This window comes from Chiloscyllium plagiosum, chromosome 42 (genome assembly GCF_004010195.1).
Source record: "Chiloscyllium plagiosum isolate BGI_BamShark_2017 chromosome 42, ASM401019v2, whole genome shotgun sequence".
NCBI classification, from domain to species: domain Eukaryota; kingdom Metazoa; phylum Chordata; class Chondrichthyes; order Orectolobiformes; family Hemiscylliidae; genus Chiloscyllium; species Chiloscyllium plagiosum.
In genome coordinates this window covers 4,836,649-4,854,546 of record NC_057751.1, presented here as the reverse complement: position 1 = coordinate 4,854,546, position 17,898 = coordinate 4,836,649, and the positions used below count along the sequence as shown (strand labels likewise).

General features: G+C 47.4%; 2 protein-coding genes across 4 annotated transcripts in view; both read right to left on the bottom strand.

The window, feature by feature from the left end:
- The window catches only part of entpd4 (ectonucleoside triphosphate diphosphohydrolase 4), a 30,891-nt gene extending 29,673 nt beyond the window's left edge, over positions 1-1,218 (bottom strand). The window contains exon 1 of one of the 3 annotated variants that reach the window (XM_043681236.1): positions 1,096-1,218. Coding sequence is in view for 1 of the 3 variants with exons in the window: in XM_043681235.1 (XP_043537170.1) it covers positions 1,096-1,103 (8 nt within the window). In the remaining 2 variants the exon portion in view is untranslated. The remainder of the gene's footprint in view (positions 1-1,095) is intronic. The other 2 variants (XM_043681234.1, XM_043681235.1) reach the window with 2 other exon arrangements.
- Positions 1,219-5,133: 3,915 nt separating this feature from the next.
- Positions 5,134-17,898, bottom strand: part of r3hcc1 (R3H domain and coiled-coil containing 1) — a 22,967-nt gene continuing 10,202 nt past the window's right edge. Inside the window, exons 6-12 of the mRNA XM_043681112.1 lie at positions 15,983-16,913; positions 14,555-14,733; positions 13,316-13,386; positions 12,419-12,514; positions 11,148-11,288; positions 8,115-8,158; positions 5,134-5,304 (exon numbers count right to left, since the gene is read on the bottom strand). Coding sequence (XP_043537047.1) covers positions 5,284-5,304; positions 8,115-8,158; positions 11,148-11,288; positions 12,419-12,514; positions 13,316-13,386; positions 14,555-14,733; positions 15,983-16,913 — 1,483 coding nt within the window. The 3' untranslated portion in view covers positions 5,134-5,283. The remainder of the gene's footprint in view (positions 5,305-8,114; positions 8,159-11,147; positions 11,289-12,418; positions 12,515-13,315; positions 13,387-14,554; positions 14,734-15,982; positions 16,914-17,898) is intronic.

Sequence of the window (17,898 nt, the reverse complement as noted above, 5' to 3'; positions counted from 1 at the left end):
TCTGGCGCTGTGAGGCAGCAGTGCTAACCACTGTGCCACCGTGTCGCCCACATCATGAGATGTGCTGCTCATGCACCAGCTCCTTTAGCCTTGCACATTACCTGCTAGGACCTTGCAGACATTGGTCAGAGCATCGAGTATAGGAGTACAGAGGTCATGTGGCAGCTGTACAGGACATTGGTTAGGCCCCTTTTCGAATACTGTGTGCAATTCTGGTCTCCCTCCCACTGGAAGGATATTATGAAACTCGAAAGAGTTCATAAAAGATTGACAAGGATGTTGCTAGGGTTGGAGAGTTTGAGCTATAGGGAGAGGCTGAACAAGCTGGGTCTATTTTCCGTGGTGCGTCGGAGGCTGCGGGGGTGTCCTGATTGAGGTCTATAAAATCATGAGGGGCATGGATAGGGTAAATATACAGGGTGGTGGGGGAGGCAAGATTTAAAAGAAACCTAAGGGGCAACGTTTTCACGCAGAGGGTGGTGCATGTATGGAATAAGCTGCCAGAGGATGTGGTGGAGGCTGGTACAATAGCAACATTTAAAAGACATCTGGATGGGTATATGAATAGGGAGGGTTTGGAGGAGGCAAGATTTAAAAGAGACCTAAGGGGCAACGTTTTCACACAGAGGGTGGTGCATGTACAGAATGAGCTGCCAGAGGATGTGGTGGAGCCTGGTACAATAGCAACATTTAAAAGACATCTGGATGGGTATATGAATAGGGAGGGTTTGGAGGAATTTGGGCCAAATGCTGGCAAACGGGACTAGATTAATTTAGGATGTCTGGTCAGCATGGACGAGTTAGACCAAAGCCTTTGTTTCCATGTTGTACAGCCCTATGACTCTTTCTCTCTGAGCCCACTTACCTGGGAATGCACTGTCACACCTGTCACCTGCTAGACCCGCCCACTGGCTCCCAGGCCCGGAGCTAACCAGCTGCCGCCAGCTGATTGGATGTCGGCGGCCGTCAATCATTCACAACCGCCCGCCACGTCACACGCGAAGACGCATGCGCGCTGAGAGGAAGCTGCTGATGACGGGCCGTCCGTTAAACCCCGAGATCGCCATTTCCCGTTTTTCTAAAATCGGCGCTTACCCGTTCATATCTCTTGCTCGTTTGAACCGAAGCTACGACGCAAAGATAAATGACAGGGAGAAAGAGTAAAAAAGACGAAAATCCGCCGGCTGGGAAACGCATCCGCCATCGCCACCTCTGCCCCGTCACCGCGGCAACTGGCATCCTTTCCGGCACTTCACGACACTGCTGTCGTTTGTGGGGCAAGAGTGCACATGCGCTCCGCTGTAGCCTGTGGCCTGCTGGGAAATGTAGTCCCTTTGCTTCTTCCAGCTGGGACTCACTGCTTGTCATGGTTGACCATTCTCAAACATTCCTGTCCTCCAGCTTTGTTTATCATAGAGGTATACAGCAGGAAAAGAGAGCCTTTGGTCCAACTCATCTTTCATGACCATATATCCCAAATTAATCTAGTACCATTAACCAGCATTTGGCCCATATCCCTCTAAACCCTTCCTATTTATATACCCATTCTGATGCCTTTTAAATGTTGGAATTGTAGCAGCCTCCACTATCTCCTTTGGCAGCTTATTCCATACATGCACTTCCCTCTGCATAAGAAAGTTGCCCCTCAGGCCCCTTTTAAATCTTTCCCCTCCCTCCCTAAACTAAACCTGCCTGGACTGGAGGGCATGTCTTATGAAGATAGGTTGAGTAAGAGAGGGCTTTTCTCATTGGAGTGAAGGAGGATGAGAGGTGACTTGATAGAGGTGTACAAGATGATCAGAGGTGTGGATAGCCAGCCATTTCTCCCAAGGCGGAAATATATTTCACGAATGGGCATCATTTTAAGGAAATTGGAGGAAGGTTTCGGGGAAATGTCAGAGGTCAGTTCTTTACACCGAGGGTAGTGGGTGTGTGGAATGCACTGCCAGCAGTGGTAGTAGAGTCAAATACATTTGGGACATTTCAGTGACTCTTGCTTAGGCACATAGAACATAGTGCAATGAACAGTAAGTAGGTAGTTTGATCTTAGTGTAAGATAGAAAGCCAGCACAACAACGAGGGCCAAAGGGCCTGTACCATGTTTTACCGTTCTATATTCTATGCCCTCTAGTTTTGGACTCCCCCACCCCAGGGAAAAGACCTTGTCTATTTACCTTATCCATGACCCTCATGATTTTATAAACCTTTAAAAGGTCACCTCTCAACCTCTGAAGCTCCAGGGAATAAAGCCCCAACTTATTCAGTTTCTGCCTGCAGCACAAACCCTCTAATCCCAACAATAGCCTTGTAAATCTTTTCTGAACCCTTTTATATTTAACAATATCTTCCTCATATCTATATTGGTTATGGACCAGACCAAATACCCTCAAAATATTTTAAGAAAATGGTCCAGACCCTAACTATTTCTTATTTTTACAAAGGCCGAGTGTGTGGTGTTGTGTTCCAGATACAATTTGATTGGTCAAATGAATAGGCTTCCAGCGAAACACCCTTCATTCTTACCCTTTAGTTAAAATACAAACAAAACAAATTCTATTAGAAAACTTAACAGATTAAGAGATTATTTGACTACTAACCAGCAACTGTTCCAATCTCACAACAAACCACAAATAAACCCTTAGCAAAGGCAAATTCAGAAAAATCAACTGTCTCACATGCAATTCTGGCAGCAGGAAGAGAACCCTAGCTTTTAGCCATAACAGAGCGAGGAATAAAAACTTCCACAACCAGCTTCAAGACGCCAGTAAATGTTCCTGAAGATTAAACTAAAAGTCCTGGTGCAGTGGTAGCTTGACCTCTCCAATCCCTAATCAGGCTGCTTCTATTAATATTTTTTTTAATTCCCTACACTACTATTGTACCCAAAAGGGAGCCCAGCAGTAGTGCTTATATTTTCTCCAAATCACCCATTACTGTGTGCATCTGTCTTGTGACACAGTAAAAAGACACCATTGTGCAAAAACTTTAATTCGGTATTTTCAGTCACCACAAAAACACCCATGTGGTTTGTGAAACATGAACAAGCAAAGCCTGATAAGGACAAATGTTTGTGTCAAAAATGTGAAGGGGAGGAGGAATGCAAGGAGAGAAGGGGGGGGGGGGGGGAACTAAATTAAAACAGATAAATGGGGAAATAAAGCACTCCATCCCCCATGAAGCCTCTCTCTCCATAAAAGCAGTGAGAGAATTGGTCAGGCTCCTTCTATTGTTCTAACTTTAAAATAAAATCAAGACTCACCCCAAGCTGCTTATTTAATTGGCTTGAACAGACTGCTCGTCCATCTGTCCCAACTTTTCTTCATGAAAACAAAATGACAAAATACACCTCAAAAAGCCATAATATTGTCACAATATTTCTGAGAATATCTTTATGCCTGACTTTGTGACTTTCTCCACCTCATACACAGACTCCAGTCTCGGCCCTGCTTCTCTGGATGCCCCCTTGAACGTGAAACCCTTTCTGCAGCATCCCCAAGAATTAAACAATTTGACATGGAGTCATACAACTGGGAAGGAAGAAATGAGCTACCTTCTGACTTAAGGACCGAAGGGACAGGCAGGCAGGCCACAGCAACTGTCAAGTCGGTGAGAGGCATTTAGTATTGTTATTAGCACCTCAGGTCTGTGGCCATGAAAATAAAACTAATAAGTGTGGCCACTGAAGGTCTCAAACATAATCAGAAAGGGCTGGAGAAACTCAGCAGGTCACCCAGCGTCTGTGAAGAGAGAGAGAGAAAAAACAGTGATCCTTCAGAACGCTGGTCTGAAGAAGGGTCACTGGACTCAAAATGTGAACTCTGTTTCTGTCTCCACAGATGCTGCCAAATGTGATCATATGTGGGCAACTGTCTGTGTCTGAGTGCTCACATTTCCTCCCACAGTCCAGCGATCCGCAGGTTAGGTGGATTGACCATGCTAGATTGTGCATACTGTCCAGGGATATGAAAGCTAAGTGGATGAGGCATGGTAACTGCTGGGTTACAGGGAAACGGGTGTGTCTGGATGGGATGCTGTTCAGAGGGTCGGTGTGGACTTGATGCATTGAATGGCCTGCTTCCATACTGTAGGCATTCCATGATTCTCCAGCCTTTTCTGTCTTAGTTCTATGTGCACAGTGGCCACCTAGTACCCAGCGGTTCTAAACAAGTGACATTCCGTATTCCTGACACGCTGACTGGAGCTTGTTTGAATACATGCTCAGAACCCGGCAAAGCCTCACGGAATGATGGGCTCAGTCCCTCCCTAACTGAGTTTGTGTCACTCACTGGCCCTCTTGCCTCCAAAGGGCTGAGATATGAAAAAGTAAATCCCTGGCCTTAAACTGCCTTCACAACTGAAGAAATGCAAATCATTTATCCGATGCGGCTGTTTGACTTGGCACAAGACTCCTACAGTGCCCTTGCAGCATCTGGGAGATTTTAACATCATGGGTAGCTCAATCTGTGTTTGGAACCACGTTGCTGGAGCTCAGGGTGAAATGGATGAAGACAATCCCTGAGGATTAATTTCCCCTCCCCATTTCAGTGCTGACTCAAGGCGATATTTTAGCAGCACAGCACTCACTCCAGACAATGTGCACAAAGGGGATCTGGTTTGCATGTTCGTGGACAATCCCAAGATGAGGCCATTTGGCCCATCGTACCTGCACCTAGCTGGATGCAAGAGTGGAAACTCATTTTCTCTCCTGCAAATTTCTTATTCTGATGCTGTCTCTGAGCCTACAAACCTAAACAGAGTCTGGCAATATCAGACAGCTTCTCAGGCAGTGTTTTGCTAAAATGACTCCAGACTTCTAGGGGCAGCTGTCTTCTGCATTTCAAAACGACTCTGCAGCATGGCCTTAGTGAGAAATGAATACAATCTACTTTCTCCTGAGAGCTGTGTTTCACAGAGTCAGCAGCAGCGAGCTGACCTCAAAGAGCTGTCTACAATCCCACACCCACCAACTGAGGGAAAAACAACACACGGGTGTGAAAGGGGCACACGGTGCTCAGTCCGAGCTGAGCTTGCGATCCGAGTGGGGGTTAGGACCCGCCGTCTGGGAATCCCTTTCTGAGACATGAGTGCAGGATCAGCAGAAAATGAAGGAAAAAACCAGGCAGAACGCATCAACGTGACTCCAGGCTACAGGTAGCTTTAATGCTGCATCAAAGTGCACAGGTCCCTTTTACAAAGGGGTTGGCAGTCTGTCTGCTGTGAACCCACAGTCTGTGTCACCTTTGCCAGGCCGGGGGGGGGTTCTTCAGTTCCTCTGTCTGACGGTCATTCCCGAACAGCGGAATCCTGCAATTCCAGAACACAATGGACAAAGTCAAGCGAATCACACTGGCTCATCAAATTCCGTTTCCGCATCAGCAAAATACAGAGGAGTGGGACAGGACTGAGCAATGCTGCCCACCTCTCCAGCTTATAGCCATGTGTGGCCTATCACTTCTCTCGCGTTCAGATGGTCGAGGGTTCAAGTCCCACTCCTGAGGCTTGCACACCCCAGTCTCGGCTGGCACTGCCACTGCAGTCCTGATGGAGGGCAAGCCCTGCCCAAAGGCCTGGCATTGGGCTGAGGCATCAAACAGAGGCCCAGTAAGCCTCATCAGATGGAAACTCACATCACCGTGGTGCAACCACAGAAAGGGTTCTCCCAGGTTTGCTGGCCAGCCTTTGTCCTTCAATAAAAGAGACAGAAAGAAACGAGATGATTTGGTCATGGCTGCTTGTGGGAGCTTCCTGTGCACAAATTGTCCCCAGTACCAACCTCACAACATGAACTCCACTCCGAGTGAATCGGCTGGAGGTGCCTTGCACTCCTGAAAAGCACATGTTAAGGCCTTGCTACTGTTTCTTTCCATTTTTATCCCTCATCCAACATCTGTCAGAACATGGCATCCACTCTTTTTTTCCCTCTGCTGTTGTGGGATCTTGCTGTGCACAAATCTGAGCGTAACAGGCCCAATACAAAGTATTCTCCCAATCTGAAAAAATATCCATCGGAAAACCAGGCAGCATGGACAAGTTTCCATGCTGCAAACCTCCTGAAGAAGGGTTAGGCCCGAAGCATTGACTCTCCTGCTCCTCGGATGCTGCCTGACTTGCTGTGCTTTTCCAACGCCACACTTGACCAACTCTGACTTTCTAGCATCCAGAAAGTCCTCACTTTCTCCCAGTAAACCTCTTATGATTCAATGCTACCCTCCTTTGCTTCCTGTCACTGAGCCAAGTTGTTATCTCGATTCAAATTCAGAAGTCTGAATGCAAAGAGACTTGGGAGTTCCTGTCCAGGATTCTCTCAAGGTAAACTTGCAGGTTGAGTCAGTAGTTAGGAAGGCAAATGCAATGATGGCATTTATTTTGAGAGGATTTGAATATAAAAGCAGGATGTACTTCTGAGACTCTATCAGGCTCTGGTCAGGCCACATTTGGAGTATTGTGTGCAGTTTTGGGCCCCTTATCTCAGGTAGGATGTACTGGCCTTGGAGCTTGTTCAGAGGAAAATGGTCCCAGGAATGAAAAGCTTAATATATAAGGAATGTTTGAGGACTCTGGGTCTATACTCGATGGTGTTTAGAAGGATGAGGGGGGATCTGATTGAAACTTACAGAACACTGAATGGCCTGGAGAGAGTGGATGTTGGGAATGGATGTTTCCATTGGTGGGAGAAACGAGGACCCGAGGGTACAGCCTTAGAGTACAGGGAAGACCTTTCAGAACAGAGATAAGGAGAAACTTCTTCAGCCAGAGAGTGGGGAATCTGTGGAATTCACTGCCACAGAAGGCTGTGGAGGCCGGGTCATTGAGTGTATGTAAGACTGAGATAGATAGGTTCTTGAATAACAAGGGGATCAAGCTTTATGGGGAGAAAGGAAGAGAATGGGGTTGAGAAACTTATCAGCCACGATTGAATGGCGGAGCAGACGCAATGGGCTGAATGGCCTAATTGCTGCTCCTATGTCTATGGGCCTCAGTGCTGCTCATTTTTGGAATATTGCCCCAGTCTGCCTTCTGATTCTTCCTGCCAAAGTGCACGACCTCACACTTCCCAAAATTAAACTCTAGGTGCCAAGTTTTTAACCCCCCCGACAAGGTATCATTAACCCCTTGCCGATTTCTACTGCCCTCCCATGTATTTTTGTATCAGGGACACATTACACTCTGCTCGTCCTCTAATTTATGAATATAGACAGTGAATAGCTGGAGCTCGAACCTATCCTTGTAGCACTTTCCTCACTCTTCCAGCTTGATGAAGACCCATCAATCCCAATTTTCTGCTTGCTCACCAATCCTCACTCCATCCTCATGCATTACCCCCAATAGTGTGAGCTCCTGTCTTCTGCAATGACCCTTTTTCAGACTGCTTACTGAATGCATTCTGGACATCCAAATACACCACATCGACCACCTCCCCTTTATCAATGCTGCTTCTCTTGTATTGAAAGAACTCCAGCAAATTTGACAAAGATGAGTTCCCTTCCACAGAATGTCCTGCTCTCGAAATTGGCTACAGCATTTCCCAATGACAGATGTGAGGCTAAGTGGCCTATTGTTTCCTGCTTGCCGTCTCCCTTCCCTCTTGAACAGGAGCATCACGTGGACCACATCCCAGTCTGCTGGAACCCTGCCAGAATCCAGTCAGTTCTGGAATATTTCAGCAAAGCCTCCACACCCACTTCCTTCAGCAGCCTTAGATACAGGCTAAAAGGCAACCGAACAGCCTTTGGTCCCAGTAGATTCTCAAGTACTTTGTTTTTCTCTTATCTTAAGGATGCAAATGATGGACTACATTATAAGGACCAATGCGAAACATGGGTTCAAATTACCTGTGATTTCCCCATTCCCAATCTTGCTCTTTGCTGTTTATGTTAGGATCTATTCTCATACATATATAGTTTTGGGTTTTTTCCCTTCTGAATCATAAACTTGTGTTCTTTGTTAGCACAACATCAGCAGCCACATGTAAACATCTTTAGTCACCACCTATCACGATAAGAAAACTGCAGAAATGAAACGGATTGTCTATGAAGGCAGGTTTCACTCTGGGAGTGGGCAGAGTCCAGTATTACCACCAGCTGGGGTTACAAGAACAGCGTGGAAATACATACCACTGTGTCAACAGTACCATCTTCAGGCTCCTTGTCTGGCTCAACTGAAAGAGCAAAGTGGAAAGACGGAGTGAGAAACAGACTCAAGGGCAAGGTCTGCCAAAATACCCACTGGTACTCACACATGCCAAAGACCCAGAACATTCATCAAGCCTCATACACTGGACATCCCAAAGTGCTTCACAGCCAATGAAGTACTTCCCAAATATGGCAGGAGAAAGTGAGGTCTGCAGATGCTGGAGATCAGAGCTTAAAAATGTGTTGCTGGAAAAGCGCAGCAGGTCAGGCAGCATCAAAGGAGCAGGAGAATCGATGTTTCGGGCATAAGCCCTTCTTCCAGCAACACATTTTTAAGTTCCCAAATATGGTGCCAACTTAGGGGGAGGTTACAGCCAATTTGCACTCAGTAAGATCCCAGAGACAGCCAAGACCTGTCTTTTATCTGTTTGTGCCGGGACATGGGTTGAAAGGATAAATATCAGCTGGGAAACCAAGGAGAACTCCGCATCTCTAACGGGACACAATATTCATCAACCAAGACAGCAGGTGAGCCCCAGGCTTAAACATAAACTGCCAAGGGAAGGAGCTCAGAGCTAACACAATCTGTCAGCAGAAACAACGCAAACAGCTCTTCGAGTGGCTGGTGACCAGTCAATACCATTTCAAACCCATAACACATCCAACTTATAATCAACACAACATCACAGCTGCTTTCACGAAAAGCCAGTTCCATTTGTAACCAACCGCCTCTAGTTTCCCCTTATCAACAAAACAAAGACAGGCAAATGGAAGTTAGACTGCAAGAGAGCAACAGTTAGTGAAGAAGGCGTTTGGTATGCTTTCCTTTATTGGTCAGAGTATTGAGTACAGAGGTTGGGAGGTCATGTTGCAGCTGTACAGGACGTTGGTTAGGCCACTGTTGGAACATTGCGTGCAATTCTGGACTCCTTCCTATCGGAAAGATGTTGTGAAACTTACCTACTCAACCTCTCTTCATAGCCAGCACCTTCCATACCAGGCAACATCCTCGTAAACCTTCTCTGTACCCTCTCCAAAGCGTCCACATCCTTTTGGTAATCACAGATAGGCCAAACCACTTCGAGTCATAGGATGTGGTGGAGGCTGGTACAATTGCAACATTTAAAAGGCATCTGGATGGGTATATGAATAGAAAGGGTTTGGAGGGATATGGGCCGGGTGCTGGCAGGTGGGACTAGATTGGGTTGGGATATCTGGTCAGCATGGACGGGTTGGACCGAAGGGTCTGTTTCCATGCTGTACATCTCTATGACTCTATTACTCGATAAGTACCAGGAAGGGTTTTGCAACTTGAAGATCAGGTGGCATCGCATGGTTTTCACTTCATGCTCCACATCATTATGTCACTTTTCTGGAGCAGTGAGGTGGTTACTTCTGAAACACAGTGACAACCAGGAGCCTTTGATTTCAAAAAACACCCAACGGCCTTTGGATTGAGCCAGCTTCAGTTTGTGACAGACCTCTGAGGAAGTGCACTCAGAGACATCCAAAAGCCAGCAAACTTAAAGCGTTAACTGCCTCCCTCTGACAGTCAGACAGAAAAGTCTCAAGGCTCCAAAATGAGAGAATGAGGACAAGAAAACACCCGGTCAGCTACTGAATCAGAGATCAACTCATCGTCTACAGACAACAATGTGAAACAGTTGGAAGGACTGTCAGAAATAACTCATCCTATCTGATGATAGGTGCAGTGTGGATTGACCTAACTTGTTTCTCCCCATCCATACTTTTCTAACCATAATGTTTGTGACAATCTGTTTTTGTTGGTCTGACTTCTGAACGAATATGAGCGCTTGGGGTTTTTGAGAGCGAGTTGAAGTTACATAGTGATCAGTGATCTTTGACACTCTATCACTGGTTCAAGTATAAGCATCGAAAAATGTGGTGCTGGAAAAGCACAGCAGGTCAGGCAGCATCCGAGGAACAGGAGAGTTGATGTTTCAGGCAGACGTCCATTCCTGATGAAGGATTTATGCCTGAAACATCTATTCTCCTGCTCCTTGGATGCTGCATGACCTGCTGTGCTTTTTCAGCTACAAACATTTCAGCTGACCTCCAGCATCTGTAGTCCTCACGTTCTCCTTCAGGAATAAGCACCTTTACTTCAGCTGATGAACCAACTCCCATTTCTTCCCTTTGTTCGAAGTTTACGTTTTACCACATTCTCTCTCCCCTCCGCCCACTCCAGTGGGATATCTCGTTTTTTTTCCAGTCTGGCAGTTAAACCCACTACTGTTCTGCCATTCTCACATTCCGATCACTATCTGGACTATCAACATCCTTTCTCCTCCAGCACTCCCTATACAACTGCTCCTTGTACAGCTCACATCAGCTCTGCTGAAGAATCATCTCGACTCGAAATGTTAGCTTGCTCTCTCTCCATGGATGCTGCGTGAACCTCTGATCTCCAGCATTTGTTGTTCTCTGTACAGATTCCAGCATCTGCAGTAATTTGCTCCTATATTATGTTTACAATGGAGTTAGTTTTCTATTAATGACAAATTCCACTGTCAAATAATTTTGACCAAAACAGAAGTCTGTCAGGCATCATCGTAGCTTATCTTTTTTTGAAATACATTCACAGGATGTGGGTAGCCCAATATTTATTGTGCAGAGGTCAGTCCAGGGTCAACCACATTGTTGTGGAACAGATTCCGATCAGGACAGCAGAGCCTCTCCCATAAAGGAGCCAACAATTGTGGTCATGGTGAGGGCCTGATTTCCACATTGACATAATTTTTACAGGGGTTCAAATGCCACCACCTGCAAAGAAGCTGAATGCCCAGAACATTACCTGGGTGTCTGCATGAATAGCCTCAGGTTCAGACCAGAGGGTCATCACCTCCCCATGTCTGAATGTGACACCCAGTGGGGATGGCCAACAGTGGATGAATAGATTGGACAACTATTGGAACAGCAGGGAAGTTATCTTCCCAGCCTCTCTCTCTCCATGTCCTAATCCGGGTGTTTTGAAGCTGTCAGGTAGGCACTCACCTTTCCTGTGACCCCGATTCTTGAACCTGGGCTCTCGCTGCTCCTTGCAGTCACTCAATCGCAGTCCCAGAGCTCTGAACACCAACCTCTTGGCGATCACGGTGCTGGTCTGGGCTCTCTCTTTAACTGGCTGCAGGAACTCTGGAATCAAGCAAACGTATGACCAAGTGCTTTGCAAAGATGCGAGTGCTCCGGCACCAACCGACAAGGGTAAAGGCATGATACACTGACTCGAAAGCAGAGCAGTCGCTCAGAACATCCTCCCAAAGGACTTCATGCAATCAACATGCTGGGTCAAGATGGAACAGTTCATGTACACATAGAAGCAGGCCACGGTCAGCAATCAAAAGACTGCGAATTCTGCTTGCGATTTTCCAGCACTTGTAATAGTGCATCAGGAGCTGAACAAACAGACACAGTCCTCATTGAGGGGCTCGGCCCTCAGACAATGCAGCAACCTCTCAGCACTGCATGGAATTACCACATAGCCACATCCTGAACGGGAGCTCCCAATGCACCCACACACTGAACGTGGCTCTCAGGAAATCCCGGTTGAGGCCCCCATCAGCAAATATCAACTCCTGCTTCATATATCAACAACCTAAGAATGGTGAAAATTGCAGTGCAGCGTGGAAACTACAAAGAAGAAGAGTGCTCCAAAATGCATTAATGCAGTATAGAGATTGGAACGGTCAGCCAGGTAGATCTCACAGAATCCGAGTTCCCTGGTTGGGGCTGTTAACCGGGTCCAATCGTGGAGCCCTGGCTGACAGACAGAAACGTGAGTGTCTGAGGTTCTGTTCACTCTGAAAGCTGGCTCTGAGGGAGCTGGGTCACTATCAGGGACTCTCCATGTGTAAATGAAGGGGGAACTTGGTGACAGAATACTGGCCTCTGTGGAGTTACTTTACGCAGCACCTTACATCATGGGTCATCTCAATAGTTTACAAATCAAGTCTATCCAAAGGCAACACAGCACCCAATTTGTTCACAGTGAGCTGTCGCAACACGACCAGGTGATACTGAGGCCACCAGGAGGTCACCTTAACAATCCCTGATGAGGCAGAGGAAAAAGTATTGGCTCGAATGGGAAGGATGACTCCTCTATTCAATGATAAAACAATAACTCTTGGGATCTGGGACATCTGGCTGGGATGAAGTTGGTCAAAGATGGATGGACACCACAAGGGACCTGCCAACTGATCGCATGCTCTGACACCAAATGGATTACCTGAGCTCCGAATGGATTAACTAAGCTCCGAGTGGATTACCTGAGCTCCTGGCGACCTTGAGCTTTGACTGCTTGGTTGCTTGAGCTAACGGGCATGTCTTTAGCTCGGAATGACTGAGGGACAGAGCCTCAGAGGCTGAAAACAATACAAAAGGTAAAAAAAATCACTTGTTACATTCATTGGAACATTTGAAACCTGAGCAGGCCATTCAGCCCACTCTGTGCTTCTAGATCCTGGCTGGTCTGCTCCCTCAATGCCATTTTCTGCACTATGCCTTGGTCAGTTTCCTGTCCAGCAAGTCAGACTTTGTCACCTGAACACATTGCTTTTTACATTTCAAACCCCCACACCTAGATTACTGACTGTCCCTCTGGTCTCTTTATCTGACGATGTTCTGGTTACCTAGGGTGTACAGTGCACTGACTCCCGGGATGGGAGGACTGACATATGGATCCATTAGGATTGCACTCATTGGAGTTTGGAAAAATGGGGGCGAGACAGGAGTAAATGCAGAAAGGATATTCCCGATGACCAGGGTATCAGTCGGAAGCCATTTGGAATGGAGATGATGAGGAGTGTCTTCCTGCAGACAGCGGGGAGCCGGTGGAAATCCCTGTCTCGGGAAGCGCTGAATTCAAAATAGAACTTTGTTCACGGAGATAGCCTTTTAAGGTTAAGGGGATCTAAGGGTCTGCAGAGAAAGTGGGAGCAGAGGGACTGAGTTGGATGATTAGCCATGATCAGAGTGAATGGAGGAACAGGTCTGAAGGCCCTTTGTTTGTCAGAATTCTGAGCGTGTTTCCTTGGACACTGGTGACATTGCCTCTCCCCCAAAAAGAAGGGTCATTTATTTCGTCACACTCCCTCTCTCATACATGTCAAACATGGGCAGAAAGTCCTGGGGAAATGGAGATCCGTGATAAAAGAGCACCGTACCTGAACCCGGGCAGGAGAAGATTCCCAAAGCGTGCGTACTGTCCACCCATTTTATCCGGAAGCCTCTATCACTGGGAACAAAGAGCAAAAGCAAAGTTCAGAAAAGGATTGCACATCCAGGCCGGATGGCCTACCTGGTTCAGAGCAGAGTCAATTATTTTGAAATGCAGCGACCAATTCCAGTAAAGCCCATGATGGAATAGCTAGCTTTCCAAAGGGCTCACCCGTCCCAGGGCGTAGTGGGATCTGCAATGCATAGGGGACACAGACCAATAACCCAGTCCCCAGAGAGTCGTTCCCCCCACCCCACAGCATTCGGAGCAGGCCAACACTAGCAGTGCCCGTCTCTGTTCATCTCACACTACCTTGGTGCCAGTCTCAAGGACTCTCAAGGCTGCTTGATTCTCACCTCCTGTCTCCCCAAAGCCCGCCTAAGGTGCACTTGTCCACCTGAGAGGACTCAAGGCACGGTCTCTCAATTTGCAGCTGAAACCAAGCAAACTCAGTCGGCAGCTTATGAAGAGGATGTGGACCGATATGAGTCAGCTGAGTGACTGGGTGACATTCTGGCGGATGGAAGCATAATGGGGGAACAACACCAAGTTAAACAGTCACTGCATTGGATTTGTTAACTCCGTTTCTCTCTCCACTGATGCTGCCAGACCTGCTGAGTCTGCAGCCATTTCAGTTTCAGACAGAAAGGACAGGAGGTGGTGAATTTTTCATGGGGAGTCTGGGAAAATCTATCAGCTTGAAGGGAAACTGGGCATTGCCATTACAAGCCCTCAGAAACCAGAGCTCTGATCAATTACCTTAATCAAAGAAGGGTAATTTCTTTCACTGTCTGAATTATATAACTGATTTACAATGGATGTTCGAATTTGTTTCTTCTGTCTGTTTATTGCCCGTCCCTAGTTGCCCCTTGAGAAGGTGGGGGTGAGCTGCCTTCTGGAACTGCTGCAGTCCATGTGCTGAGGGTTGACCCACAATGCACTTAGGGAGGGAATTCCAGGATTCGGACCCAGTGACAGTGAAGGAACGGTGATATATTTCCAAGTCAGGATAGCGAGTGGCTGGGAGGGGAATTTGCAGGGGGTGGTGTTCCAGTGTATCTGCTGCTCTTGTCCTTCCAGATGGAAGAGGTTGTAGGTTTGGAAGGAGTGGGTGAGCGGGTTAATGTGAGGCAGGAACTGTTGTTTCTGGGAAGGAAGTCTATTCAGACGGCACACAGACCCTTACTGAAAGGTGGCAAACGCCTGCTGTAGATCTTCGGTAGTCAGCTGTGGCGAAAAGTCATAGATTTCGATGATGTGCCTCAACTCTAGGCACGCCATATGGTCTTTCTGTGGCAGGCAGGTGGAATAGTCACAGTTCGGCTGCTCAATCGTGATGCTGATCTCCCCCATGCAAGCTGAAAGCTGTGGGCAACCACAAAGCAAGGTTAGGGAAATGTTAGAGAGAACAGCAAACTATCAGGTCAACCACAATATTCACCAAATGTCAAAATCGTGTGGTGGCACAGATCTGGAGTGAAGATAGTGAATTGCTGGAGAAACTCACTGAGTCTGGAAGGGGAGAGAGAGCGCGCACGCGAGAGAGAGAGAGAGACAGAGAGAGTGAAAAACCAGCTTCCAAGTGTCCAGTCTGTTGAGATTCCTCCTCAGATGCTTCTTCCTGATCTGAAGAAGCCTTCAAGTGGCCTTGGAAGATTAACTTCTGTTTCCATTACCAGCACCACTGAGTTTCTCCAGCAACTCTGTGTTTCTAATGGTTTCCAGCATCCACAGGATTTTGATTTCAGAGATATCATTGTTTGACCAACATGAAAAGCTTCATTGAAATAACACCCCAAGGAGCACGTGGGCTTTTCAAATACATTCGCAACGTGAACGGTCTTTGGGTGAAGCCATTCATTTGTTTAATTTATCCTTTTGAGAAACACAGCTGTAAATGCAATGAATTGAAGCTCAAACCCAAACATGACTTGGCAAAAGTGAGGACTTACAGACCAGGGTCGAGAGTGTGGTTCTGGAAAAGCATGGGAAGTCAGGCAGCTTCCAAGGAGCAGGAAAGCTCCTGATGAAGGGCCTTTGCCCAAAACATGGATTTTCCTGCTCCTTGGATGCTGCCTGACCTGCTGTGCTTTTCCAGAACCACACTCTTGAGGCAAACAGGACAAGCAGATTCAGCAGAAATGTCTCACATCAGGGGGAAGGTAACAGCCCAGTAATTTTATCACTGGACAATTGATCCAGAGGTTCAGAATGTTCCGGGGATACACGTTGAAATCCCACCACGGCAGATGGTGGAATGTGAATTCAATAATAATTCCTGAGTTGTTTTAAGAGTCTCATGAGGACGATGAATCTATTGTCAATGGTGATAAAAAACAACCTGGTTCACTCATGTCCTTTATGGAAGAAAACCGCCATCCTTACCTGGTCTGGCCTACATGTGACTCCAGACCCACAACAAGGTGGTTGGCTCTTAAATTAGGATGGGTGAGAAATGCTGGCCCAGGTAGCACTTCCCCCATCCCATACATGATCAAAAACAAGATGCTGCCCTGTCTGACTCTCACAGATTGTGAGACACATTTCCCTCCGCACGCGTTTCGGAGCCGGTTTTGATACAGAGCCGTGAATTCAGATTGGACCAGGGGGTTACCTCTCTGAGAAGCTCGGCTGTGTTGGCAGGAGGACATGCAGAAGACCCACAGGCTGTCTCATCACCTTCAGCATCCACCTCAGCAGCACCCTGTTCTCTGACAGTCAGCTCTCTGACGTGCAGCAAGTCTCTACAGCTACCACTGGCTTCCTGCTCAGCCAGCACTGGGTCCTCCATCTCCTGAGGCAGCTGGTAGTGCTGCAAACCAGCCACGGTGTTGGCACAGCTTGCGTGCTGAGGTGCCTCTGATCCTGGACTCTGTGCCAATGACTGAACCCCGGGCTCTGGTACAGCGGGCTCCGACAATGGCATCACATCTTCCAGCACGCACCCCGATGCTGGACTGCTGATGCCCACTCCTTGTCCAGCAGCCCAGCGCTCCCTCTCCTCCGCCAGTCTGGGATCCTGCTGTGCCATTGGCTCCTCTGCTGCAGAGGCTTCACCCAGCCTCCCCTTTTGGAAAGGGCTTGGGGATTCCAGTGGCTGGACCGGGGAGGCAGTGCACGATCCTCCTCCTTCCTTCACAGCGACATTCCCAGAGGACGTGGCACACTGTGGGATTACGTCCTGAATAGCCTGGCCACTCGGTCCATCTCCCACCTCCTCAGCAGCAGCAATAGTCACAGTGCTGCAACCAATCATGTCTTCTCTTGCAGCTCCTTTTCCTTCCGTGACTGTGACCTCCCTTTCGGAATGAGAGCGGACGTCTCTGTTTTGATCCCCATAATACTGGTGATAGGGCCTGGGAGTGTACAGGGATCTCTCTGGCCTCTTCCTTGTCTTACTGTTGCCAGGAGGCAGCCTCTGGGATCTCAAAGGCCTGTCACGGAGGGCTGCTGATCCCTCTGTCTGCCTCTCCCTGCCGTTGCGTTCTGCCCAGTGAGACGGAACCTCAGTGCTGGCCTGCCTCTCATTTGGAGCTGGGTGTGATCTGGGAAGAACAGGGAATTGAAAACAGCCAGTTACAATACAATAAGACCACCAGGAAGCCCATACTTTCATTACTGGCCTGCCTCCCCCAGTCAGTCAAAGGGTTCTCCAGCCCGAGACTCCCAATGCAGGGGGCAAGCTCATGGGAGACCCATTGGGAGAACAACAACAACTACCATGTTCATTGATGTAGCACCTCAAATATCAGGCACCTCCACACACCACTTAACGGGAGGGTGAGAGAGCACACTGAGCCACGTAAGGAGCTAACAGGTTGGCTATGATGATACCAGGGCTTTAAGAGGTGTATTTTATAGTTTTTAAAATAGAGGTTTGAGCCACACATAATGAGGTGCCTGTTCCAAGCCTATAAAGTAAACAGATTGTCAGGCCTTGGGATTTTTAAAAAATATAAAGTTGGAATAATAGAAGTAGCCTGAATGGGTGGGGTCGGGCTCCCACAGAACCAGGATTTTGAGTTTAGCTTTCAGTAGTTATTGGGGTTTTGGAAGCTGGCTGTGAAAGGTGTTACATTAGAAAGCTGGAATTCTCTCGGTCTCGTGCAATTCTGACAACAATCTAATTTACTGCATTTGCCTTTGCCAAGGGTCTGTCAATGGGAATGGTTGTTCTTTAGTTGTTAAATAATCTATTATTCTGTTATGCTTTCCTATAAAGTGATACAAATCCTTTTTTTTTGTTTCTGTTTTAACTGCAGGGTAATAATAAAGTGTGTTTGCATAAAGCCGAGAAGCTGAACCAATTGAATTACATCTGGTCCACAGCACCTTACAGCAGATAAAGGATAGGGTGTTGGTAATCTCCTTGGGAGACTTAGAAGCAGTTTACTCTGGTCAATGATAGGGATGTGGGATCTGAAAGAGGTTATAGAGATAGCAAGGGGTGTAGGGGCTGGTGGGGGCATAGTGCTGGAGGAGGTTACAGACATGGCGAGGGGGTGTAGGGGCTGGAGGGGGTTACAGAGA